The sequence below is a fragment of the Neovison vison genome, chromosome 7 (assembly GCF_020171115.1).
Source record: "Neovison vison isolate M4711 chromosome 7, ASM_NN_V1, whole genome shotgun sequence".
Taxonomy (NCBI): Eukaryota; Metazoa; Chordata; class Mammalia; order Carnivora; family Mustelidae; genus Neogale; species Neogale vison.
The window spans coordinates 159,883,135-159,902,846 of record NC_058097.1 but is presented as its reverse complement, the minus strand read 5'-3'; the positions used below and the strand labels follow the sequence as shown (position 1 = coordinate 159,902,846).

General features: G+C 35.3%; 1 protein-coding gene across 2 annotated transcripts in view; it reads right to left on the bottom strand.

Annotated features, from left to right (window-relative positions):
• Window positions 1-19,712, bottom strand: part of USP47 (ubiquitin specific peptidase 47) — a 111,924-nt gene that overhangs the window by 58,167 nt on the left and 34,045 nt on the right. Inside the window, exons 2-4 of one of the 2 annotated variants that reach the window (XM_044258834.1) lie at window positions 7,961-8,164; window positions 3,516-3,629; window positions 1,967-2,105 (exon numbers count right to left, since the gene is read on the bottom strand). In XM_044258834.1, the coding sequence (XP_044114769.1) occupies window positions 1,967-2,105; window positions 3,516-3,629; window positions 7,961-8,164 (457 nt within the window). The remainder of the gene's footprint in view (window positions 1-1,966; window positions 2,106-3,515; window positions 3,630-7,960; window positions 8,165-19,712) is intronic. The other variant, XM_044258835.1, reaches the window with a different exon arrangement.

Here is a 19,712-nt window from a genome sequence, read left to right as displayed (position 1 = left end):
ATCAGGAATGAAGGCTAAATGGCAATTTAATTGCCATTAATTAATTGACAATTAATGGCAATTTAATTAATGGCAAATTAATTGGCCAATTAAATGGCAATTTAAAACAAAGACCTCTAAAAATTGTTTTAAATGAATTTCAATTTAGTAATTGAATTTGAGAACTTATCCTAAGGAAATAATCAGAGACAAAAATAAAAACTTATATACAAGAGTGTTCATCATAACATCAGTAATAATTTGCTTAAATAGCTGAACTATACAGTGAAAGTTTTTCAGTCATTCGAAACCCTATATTAAAAAACTATTTAACAGCATTGAAAAATGCTTATCATATAGTATTAAAGAAAAAATGCATAATAAAAAATGCTCAAAACATATGATACCCCATTTTCTTAAGAAAAAATATATGGAGCAAAGATAAAACAGAAATAAGCAAAATCACTGTAAGTAGTTTGTGTTAGTAGTACTGTCAGTGACTTTCACTTTCTTCATTTTAAAGTATGACAATGAGTATGTATTACATTTGTATAATCAGAGAAAGAACTTTTAAAAGTATGAGTCAGTCTCTAGGAATTTATAGGCATCAGAGAGCCACAGAGTATATACCACAAAGTAGGAATTCTAATAAATACTCCTACATAAAGGACTGAATTGCTTGTCAGAATACAAAGCAAATAGTTCAAGAATCCTGATTTATTAAATCTGGAACTTTCTCAAACTATTTCAACTATCTCAGAATAATCCAGGGTGCTTATCTGAAACAAAATGTAATTTATCCAACCAGTATTTTGGTAAATAATGCCTCAGAACCCACATTTTTAACAAGTATCTCCAAATTACTTTTCAAGAAATAAAATTTGAGAATCACTTCTCTAGACAGTATAATGATGAATAGCTTTATTATCTCCAACAGAAGATAATTCTGCATTCTCTTTTATTCCTGGTACTTGACTACAAAGTTTTATTGATATAAATGATCCTAAATACCAAATACAGCCAGCTTTTACTGGTATTTCCAAAACAAACGCACTGGTAAGCCTGTACAAATGATCAGCTATGAGTAAATTATCTACATTTTAGTTACAAAATACAGTAAATAGAAGATCACAGATCACATTAGGACAAAATTTGCAATGTAATGTTATAGTTTTGTTTATATACTAAACACCTGCATATAATACTTAAAAGTTCTAAGAGTAGATGTTCTGCAGTTGCACATAGCAGTACCAGCTGTGAAATCGAAGGCTTCTCAGAACCCAGGTTCCATTTCTTTTAATATGAATAATACTATCAACTGCAAAGGTTTGCTATGAGATCAAATGTTATGTAGAAGTAACCACATTATATTTAGGCAATTAACCAATCTTACATGTAAAGGAATAAACCTTTACATAAATAAAACAATTTCACTGCTCAATAAATTAAAAAAAATCAAACACCTAGGTTTAATAATATTGAGAAAAAAGTTAACAGGAATATTTAAATTGTATGACTAATTTCAAACCTATGTTAGATTAAACTAAAAGATGACACAGTAGGTCTAATAAAATAAACTTGGCCCATCTGTTTCAAAATGTAAGCATCCTCCTCAGTCTATCCTAATCCAGAAAGATAAAATGAAAACATTCCTTTCCAAACAAAGTCAACTTCAGAAATTTACGGATAAATTAAAAATAGAAAATTATCAAAGAGAAGAGTCTTCCTTCAAAATATAATATGCAGTATTTTTTACTTTATTACTAAATACTGGCAGTAACTATATAGTGAAAACAACGACTTGAGGGAAAGAAAAAATACATTATTGTTCAAACTATTTCTGTTAACTAGTGACCTTGCTCTGGGTCTCAGTTTTCTAATCCATAAAATGAGGTGATTAGCCTTGAGATATCTCAGATTATTCAGGGTCTAACACCCTAAGATTTTATGAAAATACAACCACCACAGTAGTAATAATAAATCTTACCAGTTTCTGATTTATTCAAAATAGATGAATAGGAGTAGTTTTGGCTGACATAATCACTGGTAGAGCCCACAGAACCTTCTCTTGGAAGTGGACCTATAAACCGGTCATGGACACTATCATCTCCAGCACTGGAATCCTCCTAAAATGCAGCATAACCAATATTTATTCAGCATATGTTGCTGAAACAATGAAAACAACAACAACAACAAACAAACCACATACTAATTGTTAAGGCAATGAAAAAAACACAAGGTATTACTATTACCACCAAGACATTCAAAGGAATGTATGCCCTCACCATTTCCTATAAGAAGGCTCAAAAGACACCCAATGTAAAATGCTTTGGGGGAGGTGCTCGTGTTTCCTTTCAAAGTTCCTATTTCTCCAATTTCCCTTAATTCTCTTTCAAATTCTGTTTATATGAGAGGAAGAGAAAATTCCATTGCGAACTCTTTGATGACAGGGTCTGTCATTCATTTTTACACCATCCTTGCCAAGTAGACCTGGCAGGTAGGGCAAACTTAAGTATTGGATAAAATGGATTGTTTCCTACTGTCTCCAGTACAAAACTTCCTATTAATGAGGAAGATGTCAAAAAGGATTTAGGGATATAAAATTAGCATAACCAATTAAGACGGAGCTGAAGAGTAATTACTATGCATTTTATAACATGAATTCCCATATCACCGACCTAGAGTTCCCTAAATTAATACCTAATTTATATTTCAATGTCAATCAAAATCTTCTCATGATGTCAAAAAACATGATGCGAAAGAGCAATTTCTGGTATTACTTCAGTATGGATGCTCTGTGTTTAATTACTGCCTACTGTCCAGACAGGTATTCTAATTCACAATAGACTTCTACATGAAAAGCATCACATATGAGAACTTTTGTGAGTGGAGTTTCATTGAAGAGAGGGTTCTGAAGAAGTCCATAAACTCAGTGAGCCTTAGTTTCCCCAGCCTGTAAATAGCCTGTAAATCAGACCAGGCTTTCTCAATCTTTTTTAGGAATGACCCTGAAATTACACAATCTCTAGAGCCACTGAACTAAACAGGAAAGCCCACTGAAATACGAACAGAGGCAAAAACTAAAAGAATAGAAATAAAGTATGTAATTTGAAAAACTAGTTATTCCAGAAAGGAGGGTGGGAAGCAAAACTGGGGTTCTGGCCCTACTCTAAAATACAGAAAAATCTAGACAAACTGCCAAGGACTTAAAACAACCAAGCAAATGCCAAACCAAAGGAAGGCCACTGAAACACAGTAGGAGATCTCTGTGGCATTTTAACTTATCCTAGATCTACCCAGCCCTGTTATGGTAGTAGTCTCGAAAACGGCAACCTGTTCCCAATGCAGAAACAGACTGTACACACAAGCAACAGTGCTTTGGATGCCGACTGTTACCATGTTAACATATACACTTATAAGAAGCCAACATAAAATATATAAATCACAAATTATCTCTCTCCTCCTTCCTTTAAATACTGCTTCTGAATAATGACAGTACACAAAAATTATGAATACAAGGCTTCTAAATAGTTTACCAGTAGTATTTGAGGCTGTTCACCATCTTTATCTGTCAAATGCAGAAAGTTCTTCTTTCCTGGCTCAAAATTAGCATCAAGAAGAGACTTGTCACTGGTATGGTCCAGTGGAGCCTGTGGGCATAAAATAGAATATCTCAGATTATGAGAAACATTAATTATAATAATAAAACAAGTAATGTGTAAATGAATCTATAATTCTTGGGCTCAGACACTATTTTTTTAAATAAAGATTCTGATAAATTCTGTTAATCTAGACTTGGAATTAACTTATTTACTCGTGTATTAGGATGGCTAAGCCCAGTGACAGTGCATATACTGACAGTTACCCAGATGTGCACATTTCCCAACATCTAAAAAAAACTGGAGAGAAAAAAGGTAAAGAAGTATTACACAAATTTTTGTGTACATATTACACAAATTACACAAATTTTTGTGTACGTATTACATAAAAATAATTATAAACATCTGTGTTTTTGTGTTCTCTAAAATATATTCAATACAGTGTATAATGGATTTTAATGAAGACTAAAGATAATTTTATATAACTAATAACTGTAAAAACATGTATGATATATGAATATGAGAATTTGCCAATAAGCAATACACTAAGCAATCCCACCAAACTAATTATGTAATATACCAAAATGGGCACTTTTGGAAAGACTCCTTAAGGAACAGCCTGTCCTAGGTAAATGATAATCTATTTCTTCTTCTTTTTTTTTAATTTATTTATTTGACAGATCACAAGTAGGCAGAGAGGCAGGCAGAGAGAGAGAAGAGGAAGCAGGCTCCCTGCTGAGCAGAGAGCCCGATGTGGGGCTCGATCCCAGCACCCTGGGATCATGACCTGAGCCGAAGGCTGAGGCTTTCACCCACTGAGCCACCCAGGTGCCCCAATGAAAATCTATTTCAAATCCACTGCCATGATTCAGAGGATATGAGGAGGACAGAAATCATCACTCTTCCAAAAATTAAACATCTAAGATACGTAGTCTTTACCTAACTCTTTTTTATCTGGTAAGGCAATTTCAATTCTCATACACTCTGATTGGTGGATGAGAGATGGAGCTTTGTATGCTCCAAGTCCACAGTAGGGACTCATCCACATGCTAGTCCATTGTTGAGAAAAATGACAGATGAAATGAACACCCCATTTTTTTGCTTTAAAACTATTTTGTTATCTTAAAAAATGTTTTTAATACTTCCAAGATATGAGGAATGCCTCCTTAGGGGACTTATTTTACAGAAATGCCTTTCTTAGGAACTTAACATTATATAAAAGTGTAAGTACTAACAACAAAAAAATAAAAACAAAAACCCTAACTGTAAAAGATGTTGCCACTTGCTATCTGTGTGACTCTGGGCAAGTTAATTCCATTTCCCCACGGCTCAGTTTCTTTACCTGTGACATGAGGCTGTAATAGAACCTACCTCACAGAGTGGTTATTAAGGACTGAATAAGGTTGTACTTGTATAGAACCTCATATAAGAACAATACTAAGCACATAGTAAGTTTAAAATAAGTGTTAAGTAAATAAAATAACAAACATATGATCTCTCTTAACTGGCTCACATCTAGAAATCCATGAGAAAAATGGGACATAGAAAATCAGAAGCTGGGAGGTGGAGGAGGGCAACTGGATGATGGACATTAAAGAGGGCACATGATATAATGACCACTGGGTATTATATAGGACTGATGAATCACTTAACTCTAACTAATAATACACTGCATGTTAATTAACCAAGTTTAAATTAAAAAAAGAAAAGAAAAAAAATCAGAAGCGAAGAGAAGTCACAGGGAGGAAAGGTATGTTTTTAGGTCCTTTACATTCTGATAAAAAACCAGATAATATAGCAGGAATACACAGGTGTTTTTCCTCAACAAATGTATATATCTAAGTGTATGAGGTGGTGGGCAGCTAAGTGGGTTACGTTTTTCACAAAGCATACGGGTAGCACTGTGTAGTAAGCAGGTAAAAGTATACTCACAGAAAAAAAAAAAAGTATACTCACAGAAATGTACAGTAAGCAAATAAATATATAGAAGTCAAGTACTTGAGAACAGTCATAGCTAAAGAAAGAGAAACAGGTAATCCTGATATACAGCTACTTTTTTTTTAAGATTTTATTTATTTAGTTGAGCATGAGCAGGGAGAGGGGCAGAGAGAGAGGGAGCAGCAGACTCCCCACGGAACAGGGAATCTGATGTGGGGCTCGATCCCAGGACCCTGGAATCATGACATGAGCCAAAAGCAGATAATTAACCAACTGAGCCACCCAGGGGCCCCATGACACAGATCCACTATAGATGTTAATTTAACACACATCTTTGGCATGCCTAGGGAGACTATCTATGAAGGATGCAAAATTAATACTATGAGGTCCCAGCCACCAAAATACATACATTCTACCACATGGAAAAGACACAAATGAGTAACAACTATAATAAAAGGATGCTAAGTGGCATAGAACAAGAAAAATACAATTGGGGGACAAAGAAATTACTTTTAAAGTGGCATGAGGAAACACCATTTATGGATTCTTAAAAGTAAAAAATAAGACTTGGGGAGACATATCTGACAGTACAGAACTATCTTTTTAAAAAGAGGCAACATTAGAAGTTACATGGTGATGTAACAAGGAGTATTCAAAGTTTCAGATTAAATATTATTTCTCTTTGCATATTTTGTTGGACTACCAATTTTACTAATCAACTTCAGAGGGGAAAAGTTGGTTAATGTAAAGCATTAGCTCCATATTTTAAAAATGTAAATATATAATAGACTAGAAAACAAAATATCTTGGATTTTAAGGTCAAATTAAGCAACATCAAACATCTGTGATTCTTCTATAGACTCAACTAAAACCCTGCTCTCCAAGTATCACAGACATAACACATTCAATTCTATTTCCCATCAGAGCTATTTTTCCTGGAAAACATAAGAATAGCAATGACACAGGACAGAAAAAGGTAATATAAGCAAAAACATGGAGATAGAAAAGCAAGGAAATCTGTGATAAGAAAACAAATTAGTCCAGTATCTGGGAGTTGAGATTACAAAAGTCTTAAAGAACCCATTGTAGTTTGTCTACAAGCTTGCTAACCTAGGGAATCTAATTTTCTTTTTTTTTAAGATTTTATTTATTTATTTGACAGAGACAGAGAGAGAGTGAGAGAGGGAATACAAGCATGGGTAGCGGGAGAGGGAGAAGCAGGCTTCCTGTGGAGCAGGGAACCCAATGCAGGGCTTGCTCCCAGGACGCTGGGATCACGATCTGAGCCTAAGGCAGATGATTAACGACTGAGCCACCCAGGCACCCCAGGAATCTGATTTTTTAATTTCTGGGCAGAGAGCACTCATTGAAGGTTTCTGAACTGGAAGGTGACCTAAGTGCTACAATTTAAGATGACTGGAAACAATTCTAACAGTAGCATGCAGGGTAATTTGGACAGAGAGACAGGAAATAAAAAATACTATTTCCAGTACTATTCTCAGGAACAGTTGATTGCACAACAATAGTGCAGATGTGATCCAACTCAGAGGTGTCCTTTGCCACTCTCCCATGCATAAGTGATCAATGTCTTCTCTTTGCACTTGGAACAAACTTATAATATAGTATTTAATATATAATAATGTAATTATTTGTCAGTATAATCATTTCTATAATTGGAGACTGTAAGATCTCTGACTCAAAAGTCATGATACCACCAACCTTCTTGATCAGGTGCCTACCACTCTATCTGGTACATAATCACTATTAACATGAGTGTGTATCTTTCCTTTCCTTTTTCTTGCTATATAAATTTTTCTCTTCTTTTCCAAAATTTAGATTATAAAATACACATGATTCCATATCCTGCTTTTTTCCCTTAAAAATATAAGATGAATAGGGGCACCTGGGTGGTTCAGTCGGTTAAGCATGTAACTCTTGATTTTTTAGCTCAGGTTACAATCTCAAGACCTCAAGCGCCATGTAGGGCTCCGCACTGAGTCTGCTTGAGATTCTCTTCCTCTGTCTGAATGCCCTCCCCCCAACTTATGCACATGCTTTCCCACTCTTTCTCACAAATAAATAAATACACACACACACACACACACACACACACACACACACGATGAATAATATCCCATGAAGTAAACGTTGGAAAATTTTCCATAGTTGACACAACATGCCAGTCCTTTTACATGAGCAAAAAAACTGATTAAATGTCCTTATACAGACTTTAAGATAAGCAAATGCTGAATCAGGAATGAAGGCAAAGGGATGAAGAAGATTCCAATTATTGAGTTATACACAGGCTCTTAAATTATTTATTATAGTTTTGCTTATGATATTAAAAAAGGTTCCAGGATTTAATATATTTGTTAGTATCAACAACAATAATGACTATATTATTAGCAGCTTAAGAAAACATGCTTTAAGTCTAAGGTTTTTACCATATCAGCAGTATTGATTCCATTTCCCCACACTAAATCAAAGGTTCCATTTATGTAGCCTACTTTGTTGGCCACATCTTCAAAGAGCTTCCTGAGTGGAGTAGAAGCTGGTAAATTTAAAGTGATCCGTTCATTCACTGTCTTTGAATTAGTAGTATCCTGTATTATACATAAAACTCTAGGTTCTTCAGCAGCATTTTCTATCTGAAATTAAAACAAACATCATTTATCTTTAAAGAAAAACAAAATTATAATTACCCATATTTTCTATGATTAAATATGAAAATATCCTACAAAATATTATTTTCTCCTAGCTAGTATTACTGCTTTGTTATGTCTGAAACATACATAATGGATACGCCAAACACAGACAGTACCATACATGTTTGTTTTGGGGAAAAACTGTGGCATATTTAAGAATCAACATTCTTGTGGGTATTTGCTTTTGCCTTTTAAGGCTGTACCTCAATGGTCAACAAGTCAAGAAGACAGTATACTTGAGTAATTTTCAGTTGAAAGTAATAAAATCTGATATTTAAAATTGTATCATTACCGCACTAGCACAGACAAATCAACCATTTCTGGGATTCCCGAAGAAACAGAAAGGGAACTGTAAGGATTGTCTTAACTTACAAATCCCTAACTAAGGGACACAGGCAACAAGGCCTCCTGATCTTTACACTACTATACCTATAGACTTGTCTAAAGGCCCCATTGATCAACGTGCTAGGAGCTGACAGGCTCATTTAAACAGATGAGCCAGCTGCGCAGATAAGGAAAAAACTTTTCCATTACCAATGTATATGGAAGTTAGGATCACAAACGCTCCTTCCTTTTTTATTCATCTAGCACATGACTTAATGATTATCAAGACAAAAAGTTTTCAAAGGGACTTTCTCAGAGAGGCTCTGGCTTCCCTTTCAAGCTGTTGAAGGACACTGCTCTCCTTTTCAATTCTCCACAGTGGTAGCAGGCTGCATCAGATACTTGAATGCAAGAAATTCTTTCCCTCCTTTTTTTTATAATGCCAAACTCTATGAATGGCACCATTATCTGCTGACTACTGAAACTAGAGTTCTGGAACCTTCCTCCTCTCCTTCCTCTTCTTCATCTCACATAATCCCAAAATTCTATCAATTCCACTTTTTATTTTTATTTTTTTTTAAAGATTTTATTTATTTATTTGACAGAGAGAGATCACAAGTAGGCAGAGAGACAGGCAGAGAGAGAGAGAGGGAAGCAGTCTCCCTGCTGAGCAGAGGGCCCGATGCGGGACTTGATCCAAGGACACTGGAATCATGACCTGAGCCGAAGGCAGCAGCTTAACCCACTGAGCCACCCAGGTGCCCCCAATTCCACTTTTTAAAATTACTTCTTGAGCCATCCCCTTTCTCCTTACTTCTGCCTGGAGCAATCAAAATCTTACACAAGATTATGACGACACCTTCAGGAGAAGCTTAACTTTTTCTCTTCTTATCTTCCGTCAATCCAAAATAACATGCAAATCTGATTTTATAAATCTCATTCTTTCCTCTCAAAATGAAGTGCAGCAGTCATTTATTTGGGGTATGTCTCGCCATCCCCATAATAGGCTTTACAGAAATATGACCTGTACAAACTGGTGCTGTATGCAATAATTTATTTGTTTCCTTCTCTTTCACAGTAAGATCAACTCCATCCTTTTGTTGCTTCTGTATTACCCATTTTAAAATAATAATTATCAATGACTAGTGCTGAAGACAGGATAGCCACAAGGTTTTCTGGTTTGTTTGGTAGAGTAATACAATTATAATTTGTTTCTGCTATATATAATTTTGGATTTGCAAGAGATTATTTAAATTAAGGTTAATCCTAGTAGTTTAGAACAGAAATAAATTCTACAAAAGAAGTGTAACGTTTAAAACAGATTGGCTACCATGGTATTTTGGACAAATCAAAATATTTAATTATAAACAAAAATCCACTTAAAAATGAAAAGGAAAATATATTTCTATAAGATAAACAGGATAATAAAAAAGAACATTACTAATAAGCTTCTAAGAAAGGAGGAAAAAAGCCTTCACCTAAAAACTTAAGGTGTTATAGGGGCACCGGAGTGGCTCAGTGGGTTAAAGCCTCTGCTTTCAGCTTAGGTCATGATCCAGGATCCTAGGATAGAGTCCCACATTGGGCTCTCAGCTCAGCGGGGAGTCTGCTTCTCTCTCTCTCTCTCTCTCTCTCTCTGCTTGCCTCTCTGCCTACTTGTGATCTCTCTCTGTCAAATAAATAAATAAAATCTTTAAAAAAAAACAAAAAAACTTAAGGTGTTATATTAACACATATGGTTGTTTTTACATCTTTTAATCCTAAGCTGAGAAACATTAAGAGTGGGCCTTTTAAAACTCTGATTTACAGTAAAAGAATGAACAATTCAAAATAAATTTCAGGGGCGCCTGGGTGGCTCAGTGGGTTAAATAAAGCCTCTGCCTTCGGCTCAGGTCACGACCCCAGGGTCCTGGAATCGAGCTCCGCATCGGGCTCTCTGCTCAGCGGGGTGCCTGCTTCCTCCTCTCTCTGTCTACCTCTCTGCCTACTTGTGATCTCTGTCAAATAAATAAATAAATAAATAAAATCTTTTAAAAAAAAATAAATTTCAAATACAAAAGATCCATTTTCATAGTTTCGACAGTATACTTCAGAAGTAAATTCAAGATTTCCAGGTATAAAATACCATAGGGCCAGATTTTAAAACTTCAGAAAACACTGGGTGTTGTACATAAAGAAAAAATCTTGGAACACTGCATCAAAAACTAGTAAGTAAATAAATAGACAAACCTCAGATAGGCTGGAGCTTATGGTGCAAGGAAGATTACCTTACCAAAGAATTAAGAAATCTGGAGTGCTGATTTACATCAGAATACATCTGTATACATCAGAATAGTGATATAGCAACACTGTATGACCAGACATTAGCCATTCCTGGTTCTTTCCCCAAATATGTCAGCACAAGGTATACACACTCCTATACCTTCTCTCTTTCCACCCAAAAATGTGGGGAAATTATCCCCAAAGAAATCTCATCTGAAGACTAAATGTACTATAGTAAACACAAAATTTAAACTCAGGTGTGCCTTTCATTCTTCTGAATGTCAATGGCTTTCTTTTCTCTATATTGCATATAAAGAACTTTTTAAATAGGAGGCTATAAAGGAAAAAATGGAATTCATCTGTAATCTCATAACACACAGATACAATTAACATTTTGGAGCACATCCTTCCAAATATTTTGTGCATATACACACATGCACATATACACATGCACACTCTGGAACACACACTGGGTTAGAATACTTGCTATTTTGTCATTTCTTTCTTTACTCATATAACCTTTTCCTGCCAAACTTTTTCTAACTTATCATTTTTAACAGTTGAGTAGTATTTTATTACATGGATTAATAATAATTTGTTCTATCAGTTCCATTTTACTGGCTCAAGCAGACTTTATTATACTTTGGTAATAATACTGTGATGAACACCTACATAAAACTTTGTGCATTTTTCCATTTCCTTAAAATTCCTCTAAGCAGAATTTCTGGGCCAATCACACCTTGTTCTTGAATTCAATTCTGGAATAACTGAAACAAACAAAAAGCTCTGCTCTTCTTTAAGGCTCTAAGGCTTCTGTAAGGTCACTTATAAATCTTAATTACTTCATAGTCTACATTCTGACCTGTTTATTTATTTTTTTTTTTAATTTTTTTAACCTGTTACTTTAAATTTAATATATGGCTATCATCCATGGACTACATTTAAATTTTTTATAGCACTATTGCCAACACTAATCACACTCATGTGAAGTCTCTTTGTTCCCTTATATCCCCCCAATCTGGGAAATGCTAAGAAAAAGAATTATTTTTTAATTCTCAGATATCAATAAGTATAACAATAACTTTACAACAGTTTTCCAAAAAAAGAAGAAAAAAAACCCCTCTACAATATTATATTAAACATGCAGATTTACACAACATTTAAATGTAAAAGGTATTTCTTAGAATTGGTAAAATAGCAGAGCTACCTTTCTTCTTTGGAGCTCTGCCGCTGGTTGATTCCACTTAAGCCCAAAGGGAAAAGCAGTATCACCCTGAGCTAAACGAAAAATAGTTACAAATTCTTTGCCACTCATTTTCTTTTTCCTTTGCCCATGAATCTGGACAGGTCTAGTGACCAGCTAGGATCAACAGAATGTACTAGATGTGACACTGTGTGATTTAAGGCGGGATTTTAAAAAATTAGCAGCTTTTGCTTTTGTACCTCTTAGAAGATTCCCTCTTATGAGGAAAAAAAAAAAATCCACTTACCCTGGGACCACCATGCTACAAGGAAGCCCTAACAACCCACAAGGAGAGAAAGCATTTAGTGGAGCACCAGAGTGCCCAATAACGGAGAAAAGCCTTCTTGTACATTCTATCCGAAGCCAGACACGAGCTAAATGCAGCCAAATAATGATCCCCGATGATGCTACATGAAGCAGAGAAACTAATCAGCTGAGCCTCTGCCCAAATCCCATCCCACTGAAATATGAATAAACTAGTTGTTTTAGACTGTTCTATAGCAAGAGATAACAAAAATACACTTGGGGCGCCTGGGTGGCTCAGTGGGGTAAGCCGCTGCCTTCGGCTCAGGTCATGATCTCAGAGTCCTGGGATCGAGTCCCGCATCGGGCTCTCTGCTCAGCAGGGAACCTGCTTCCCTCTCTCTCTCTCTGCCTGCCTCTCCGTCTACTTGTGATTTCTCTCTGTCAAATAAATAAATAAAATCTTTAAAAAAAAATACACTTAAACACATTGAAGCACACCTGAGCACTAGGTGGAAAGGATGTAGTAATGGTGGTGTTGGTAGTAGGAGGGAGGGTGCCCATTTAAATACTATGCCCAACAATAAGGTAAGACATCTGAGGATATGTCATAATTTAGGGAAGCGAGCACAATTTTTTAGTTCAAAGAATTTCATAAAGAATAAGAGAAAACGGGAAAAATAAAGGCAAAGTTTTAGAAAAGTCTAAAGCATGTTCCACTTGGGCAAATATTGAATGTATCTTAGGTGAGCTATTGCACGGGCACCGAGTTCCCTACACAGAAAATCTAGCCAGTTATAAAAAAGGCATAAATTATAAAATTAAAACTATTTTATAGACAACTCATAGCACTATTACACTTGTGAGAATAAGGGGAAAGTCAATAACAGTTACAATAACACTGTGAATGCTAACAGACTGCTCTGTCTGCCTATCTATGCTCACTGCAGAAACAAAGCTAGATTTCCTAGCAAAGTCTGAAGAAAGAATCCTTGAAAAAAGAGTAAAAAAGAAAAAAAGGATTAAACCACAGTCTTATTTATAACCGATAAAACACAGTGGGATAAAAGCACTCTAAACATATTTCCTTACAAAGATAGTTTCCCGGTTAGCGACATCCTGTAGAGGTCGACATGAGATAGTTCTGTCTGAGGATCTCAGAGCCTGCTTGATAGCATGTTCACCTCTTAAGTCATGTCATCTCCTTTTCCTGGCATTCCTAATAGTTTTAAGTTCAAATCTGAGTTCTCTAAAATTAACACCATAATTCTTGTTTCAGAAAAAAACACTTCCTCGGTATTTCTTACTAAAAAGGCAGTGTGTATAACTGATGGCATACATTCAGAATGGTATTAGCATGTAGAAAACAATATCAAGCCAAATTCAAATTACCAAACTTCAGATTTTTTTCTAAGAAAAAAACTAATATAAAGAATATTAAAACATTACAAAGGGACCTCTTTACCTCTAAATTTAATAGTCAATGCATTTTCTTTTAAGACTTCCTTCTTTTCAGAGTTATTACAAAGATTAGTATTGTGGCTGCAAACAACACACATGCACAAACGTTTTATCTGCTTCTTGATACAGGAGCTGCTAGGAGTAAGAAGATCGGTCTTAGCACATTACCCTCCGGTCATCCACAGCTAATACTGCCATAGGTTAAAAAAGAGAACTAGGGAATGTGAGTATTTTTGCTGATTGAAATTCGTTAGATTTATCAACCTCATTCTGATTTGCATTTTTACTTTAACAAGTGACAATAACTGGGGCAGTGAAGGAAGTCCTAACTTACATTTTTAAAATTTTTTTATTTTTAAGATCCTCCTTCCACTTCATTCTACTATCCCCTCCCCACCCATCAAACTCCACAATATTATATTATCTTTTCCTAAATGGTCCCATTCAGAGGAAGCACCTTGAAGAAAACTACAGAGTTGAAGGGACCTGAAGAATATGAGGTATTAAGTAAAAATTAGGATAGGACGCTACACATCACAAAGTTTAGTTTCATAGTGCATTCAGGCTGCTGGAAAGGTAATAGTTTTAATTATTAAAGTAAGATTTTTGGGATCTGACTTTGTAAATTATTAAATGATTTCATCCCAGCATTATTAATACTTCAGAAATTGAAAATATGTCTGTATAAAAAACAAACAACAACCATACCTGAAAGTCAAAACAAAGGGTCCTATAGTTTTTATATGTTTTCTCCCTCACTCACATGTTAAAAACAAGGGACTATCTAGACACATTCACTTAAGGTGACTTTCTTCTTATTAAAATCAGGTAGAAATAAAATAAGCCAAACAAGCATAAAGCTTAAGACATGCCTTGTTATTAAATAAAAATACTAACATGCTGTTACTTGTTCTGCTGATTATCATACTAAAGCAATTACATCAGCAGTCTACCTGTAAAAATTTCTTCTTCATTTCATCAAAGATATTTTGTCTGCACCTCCAAAACACATCCTATGGTATATAAGAACAAAATGAATTACAAATTATTTCTTTAAAATAAAGAGGTAAGAGAGTGAAATGAGAACAATTAAGCTTAAGACATTTTTGCAACAAATATGTATTAAAGTAGCACACCACCTAAGATTTTATTCCTAAACTACATTTGTAAATTTTACCTTAGGCCTCAATTACTCTTGTAAGGTTACTGAAAACCCAGTGCTACAGTGATAAAGATTAATATTAGCACGGGGAAAAAACCCCCCACATTTTAACAAAGAGTAGTAGCTTTAGAATTATGTGTAAATCAAATGTTCTAAGCCACATATTTTTCCCAGTTTTACTGACATATAATTAACACCTAACACTAATAATTTGAAGTATACAACATAAAGGTTTGTAAACATTGCAAAACGATTACCCAATAAGCTTAATTAACATCCATCCTTTCACACAGTGACAATGTTTTTCTCCTAGTGGTGACAACTTTTAAGACCTACTGTCTTAGCAACTTTCGAATACATAGTGCAGTACCTACTACAGTTACTGCGCTGCCCATGACATACCCAGGACTTATCTTACATCTGGGAGTCTATGCATTTTGACCACCTTCACCTATTTCCTCTACCCTCTTCCTCTGGCAAACACCAGTTTGTTTCCATGAGCTCTTTTTTTCTTTTTAGATTCCACATGTAAGTGAGATCAGACAGTATTTGTCTTTCTCTTCCTAAGTAACATGATATTTAGAGTCCATTAAAGGAATTTTGTGGGGAAACCTTGAGATCCCTGATTTAGCTGGTTTGTAAATTTGGAATTTCCATGTGATTAATAATCTTCAAGTAAGGCTGCTTAACATTATTATCTACAGCTATTTTCTTTAATGTAAATATTTTCCTTATTATGAGACGAGCTTATTTTTCCGATTGAGGAAATATAGAAATATGCAAAAGGAAATAAACATAACCTATAATCAAGAGATAATCTCTGAAAAATCTTGTATACTTTTTCCTGTACAAATCTCATTTTCCCTCACCTTAATTAATAAAAAGACAGACCAATGTATTATTTTAAAAGGTTTTTATTACTCACAGTAACTTGGATACTATTATTTATTTTAAAAATTTCCTCTGTTTGCTTTTACAATAGAAATATATTTCTTTGGGGGCACCTGGGTAGCTCAGTGGGTTAAGCCTCTGCCTTCGACTCAGCTCATGATCTCAAGGTCCTGGGATCCAGCCCCACATCTGCTCTCTGCTCAGCAGAGAATCTGCTTCCCCCTCTCTCTGCCTGCCTCTTTGCCAACTTGGGATCTCTCTCTGTCAAAAAAAAAAAAAAAAAAATCCAACTTCTTAAAAAAAAAAAAAGAAAAAAGAAATATATTTCTTTTATTATAGCAGTACATAACTTTTAACAAGCAACTCTAAAATAACCCCTACAGCAATTATTAACAATTTGGTATACATCCTACCAGATCTCTCTCCATTCTATACATTTATTTATTAGGGAGACTGTTAATTATTAACCAAATAAGCTCACTCTGTACACCATCATTTGAATTCTGCTCTGAAAGTGTTTTTACTTTTAAATAAAATATTTGGTTTTTACTTTCTACGTAGCATTCCATTATATAGAAAACCATAATTCATTTAACTGACCAGTTATTAATGGGCATTTAGACATCTTCAAATTTTTACTACAGCTTTGCTTAGAGTAGAATTTTCTTCCTAAAGATAATTTCCCAAAGAATTACTAGATCAAAGGTTATAAACTCATTTTTTGGATTTTTACTACATGGTCCCAAACGGCTATCTCTTCCACAAATAAGAACTGAACTGCAACTATCTGTCAACCAACTAGTTGCTCAGACAACAGCAGTAAACAAAGCCCTTGCCCTCAGGGAGCTGCCATTTTACAGTGGGAACTCAATCATAAACAAATCTAAGCCATCAGGTATCCACCAACCTCAGAGTCTTTGCATTTCTGTCCATTCTGTCCAGAATGTTCTTCCTCTGGAAGTCCTTACTTCCTTTGTTCAAGTATCATTGCAATGGCTTCAAAGTATGTCCACAGATTCTTTGACATGCCTCCCAGCAAGAACAGGAGTCTAATTCCAGTCCCCTTAACTATGGGTCAGTCTTAGTGACCTCCTGCGATATACAACATGACTTTCAAGACCAGAGTAGAAAGGGGAACACAGCTTCTTCCTGGCTCTCTATCAGATGCTTGTCCTTGGAACATGGCCACTATGCTGTGTGGTAGCCAAACAGGCACAGAGGAAATTCATGTGTAGATGTTCTAGCCACAGCCCAAATGAGATCCCAGTTGGCAACCAGCATGAACCACCATACATGTGACAAAACATTCAGATGATTCCAGTCCCCAACCTTTTAACTGCCCAGGTGACCTAACTGAGCGGAAATGAGCAGTCCCAGCCCAACCCTTCTTAAATAGCATATTCATGAGAAAAAGTCACTAAGTTTGGGAGCAGGCTGTTATATAGAGATGACAATCAGAACAGTCCATTTCTCAATTTGGTCTGTTTCACATCATTCTTTTTAAAATTACAATCCTCTTGATAATTTACATTGCCCTTCCTTGCTTCAGGTTCCCCCACAGAATTTTTGGCCACTTGATATGTTTAAATTTTATTTGTTTATTGTCTATCTCCAAGAAACTTCCATTATGAGCCAAGATAAAATAACAGACTGGACTTACCCTCCCCATCTTAGACAACTAAAAAATTACACAAAATATATGAAAAAAATAATTTTTGATAGCATTAAACAAGCAACACAGGGCAGTGATCACTGTGAAGGCAAAACAAACATGATGAGCTACCTTCCAGACTACAGTGCAGGGAGGGAGAATTCAGGTAGAGTCCAGCAATTTCCTGAGTTGAAGAGATGAGGTAGGAGTCCGAGAGACCCAATTCAGCTAAAATTTACAAAGCAGAATACTGAAGAAAGGAAAGCTGTGCAAACAGCAAGCTCCAGAAGTCTGTAGCAGGACTCTCCTTGAGTATTTGGTGAAGTAGTTAAGAGCAAGTGCATGTGAACAAATACCTGAGGCTGGGGAAGGAGCCATAGGAAAGAACCCTCGCAGCTCGTTTCAGTGCCCACCAGCCAGAATGAAAAAACTATAATACACAAGGCATCAGATAAGAGAACTCAAGGAGTACTGTCTCAGTATTGGGACCAAATTATTCTTAGTCTACAGACTACTCTGACCCAATCTTACAAAGCTGAAAGGCAAGCCTCAAGAAGATCAAACTGTTGACAAGTAAATTAACCGCATTCAAAAACAAAGCTTAAGAACACACTTAAGGGAATAAAAAATACCCAGCACCCATCATGGTCTAATTCACAATGTCTGATAGCCAAAAAAACATAAATAGGCATGTAAAAAAGCAGGAAACTATAATGGATCGATCAATAAAAAACAAACTCAGAAATGATACAGATGATAGAATTAGTAGACAAGAATATAAAAAGTTTATAACTTTGTTCTATATTTCAAGACAGTAGATAAGGGGGACATCAGCTGGCTGGGTCAGTAGACCATGTGACTCCTGACCTCAGGGTCATGAGTTCAAGCCCCACAATGGGTGTACAGATTATTTAAAATAAAATAAAAAAGAAAAAAAGGTAGATAAGTATGTTAAGAAAAAAGATGGAAGACAGTAAAAAGATCAAACTCAAAAAAAATTTTTTTAAATATTGTATTTATTTATTTGTGTGTATATATGAGAGAGAGACAGAGAGCACAAGCAGGCAGAGTGGCAGGCAGAGGCAGAGAAAGAAGCAGGCTTCCTGCTGAACAAGGAGCCCGATGTGGGACTTGATCCCAGGATCCTGATCATGACCTGAGCCCAAGGCAGCAGCTTAACCAACTGAGCCACCCAGGCATACCCCAACTCAAATTTCTAAGAATGAAAAAGTTCAATATCAGAGATGAACGAAATAATGGATAGGAATAACAGACTAGGTTCACTGAATAAAAAATTAATAAACCTGAAAATAAAGCAAAAGAAATATCAAAAATGAGACACAGATTTCATCTTTCCTATGGTTTCATAATATTCCTGTGTATACACACACACACACACACACACACCCAAATCTTCTTTATCCATTCATCTATTGATGGGCACTTAGGTTGTTTCCACACCTTGGCTAATGTAAATAATTGCAACAAGCATAGGGATGCACATATCTTTTCATATTAGTGTTTTGTTTGATGATATTGCATAATTTGAGACAACAAGCATGAACCTAGAGAGCATTATGCTAAGTGAAATAAGTCAGACTAAGAAAGACAAAGTGGAATCTTAAAACAATAAGTAAACAAGCAAAAAGCCGAGTCAGACCTAAAAATACAGAGAACTGATGGCTGACAGAAGGGAGGGAGGTGGGAGAGTAAGCAAAATGGTTTACCCATTTTATTGTGGGGAGTGGAAGATACATGCTTCCAGTTATGGAATGAGTAAATCATAGGAATACAAAGCACAGCATAAGAAATACAGTCGATGATCCTGTAACAGCAGTGTATGGGACAGATGGTAGCTACACTTGTGGTGATAGAGCATAATGCATAAACTTGTGGTGATACAGCATAATGCATAATCAAAATCACTATGTTGTACCCCTGGAACTAATGAAACATTGTGTCAACTATACTTAAATTTCAAAAAAAAAAAGAGAGAGAGAGCAAGAAACACAGAGGAAAAAATAACATATACACAAACAAAAAACAAACAAACAAAAAGCGGAACAAAATCCATAAAGCCCAGAAGGAAGGTACACAATATTTTTCAGGTGTTTATAGAAAATAATGGTTAACCCAGAATCATAAATGAAAAAAAAAAAAAAAGGTCCTTCAGGAATGATCCAGAAAGTGGATCATTCAGAATTCAAGACACTCTTAGATAAAGGAAAACTAAAAGAATTTGTCTCCAGTAAAA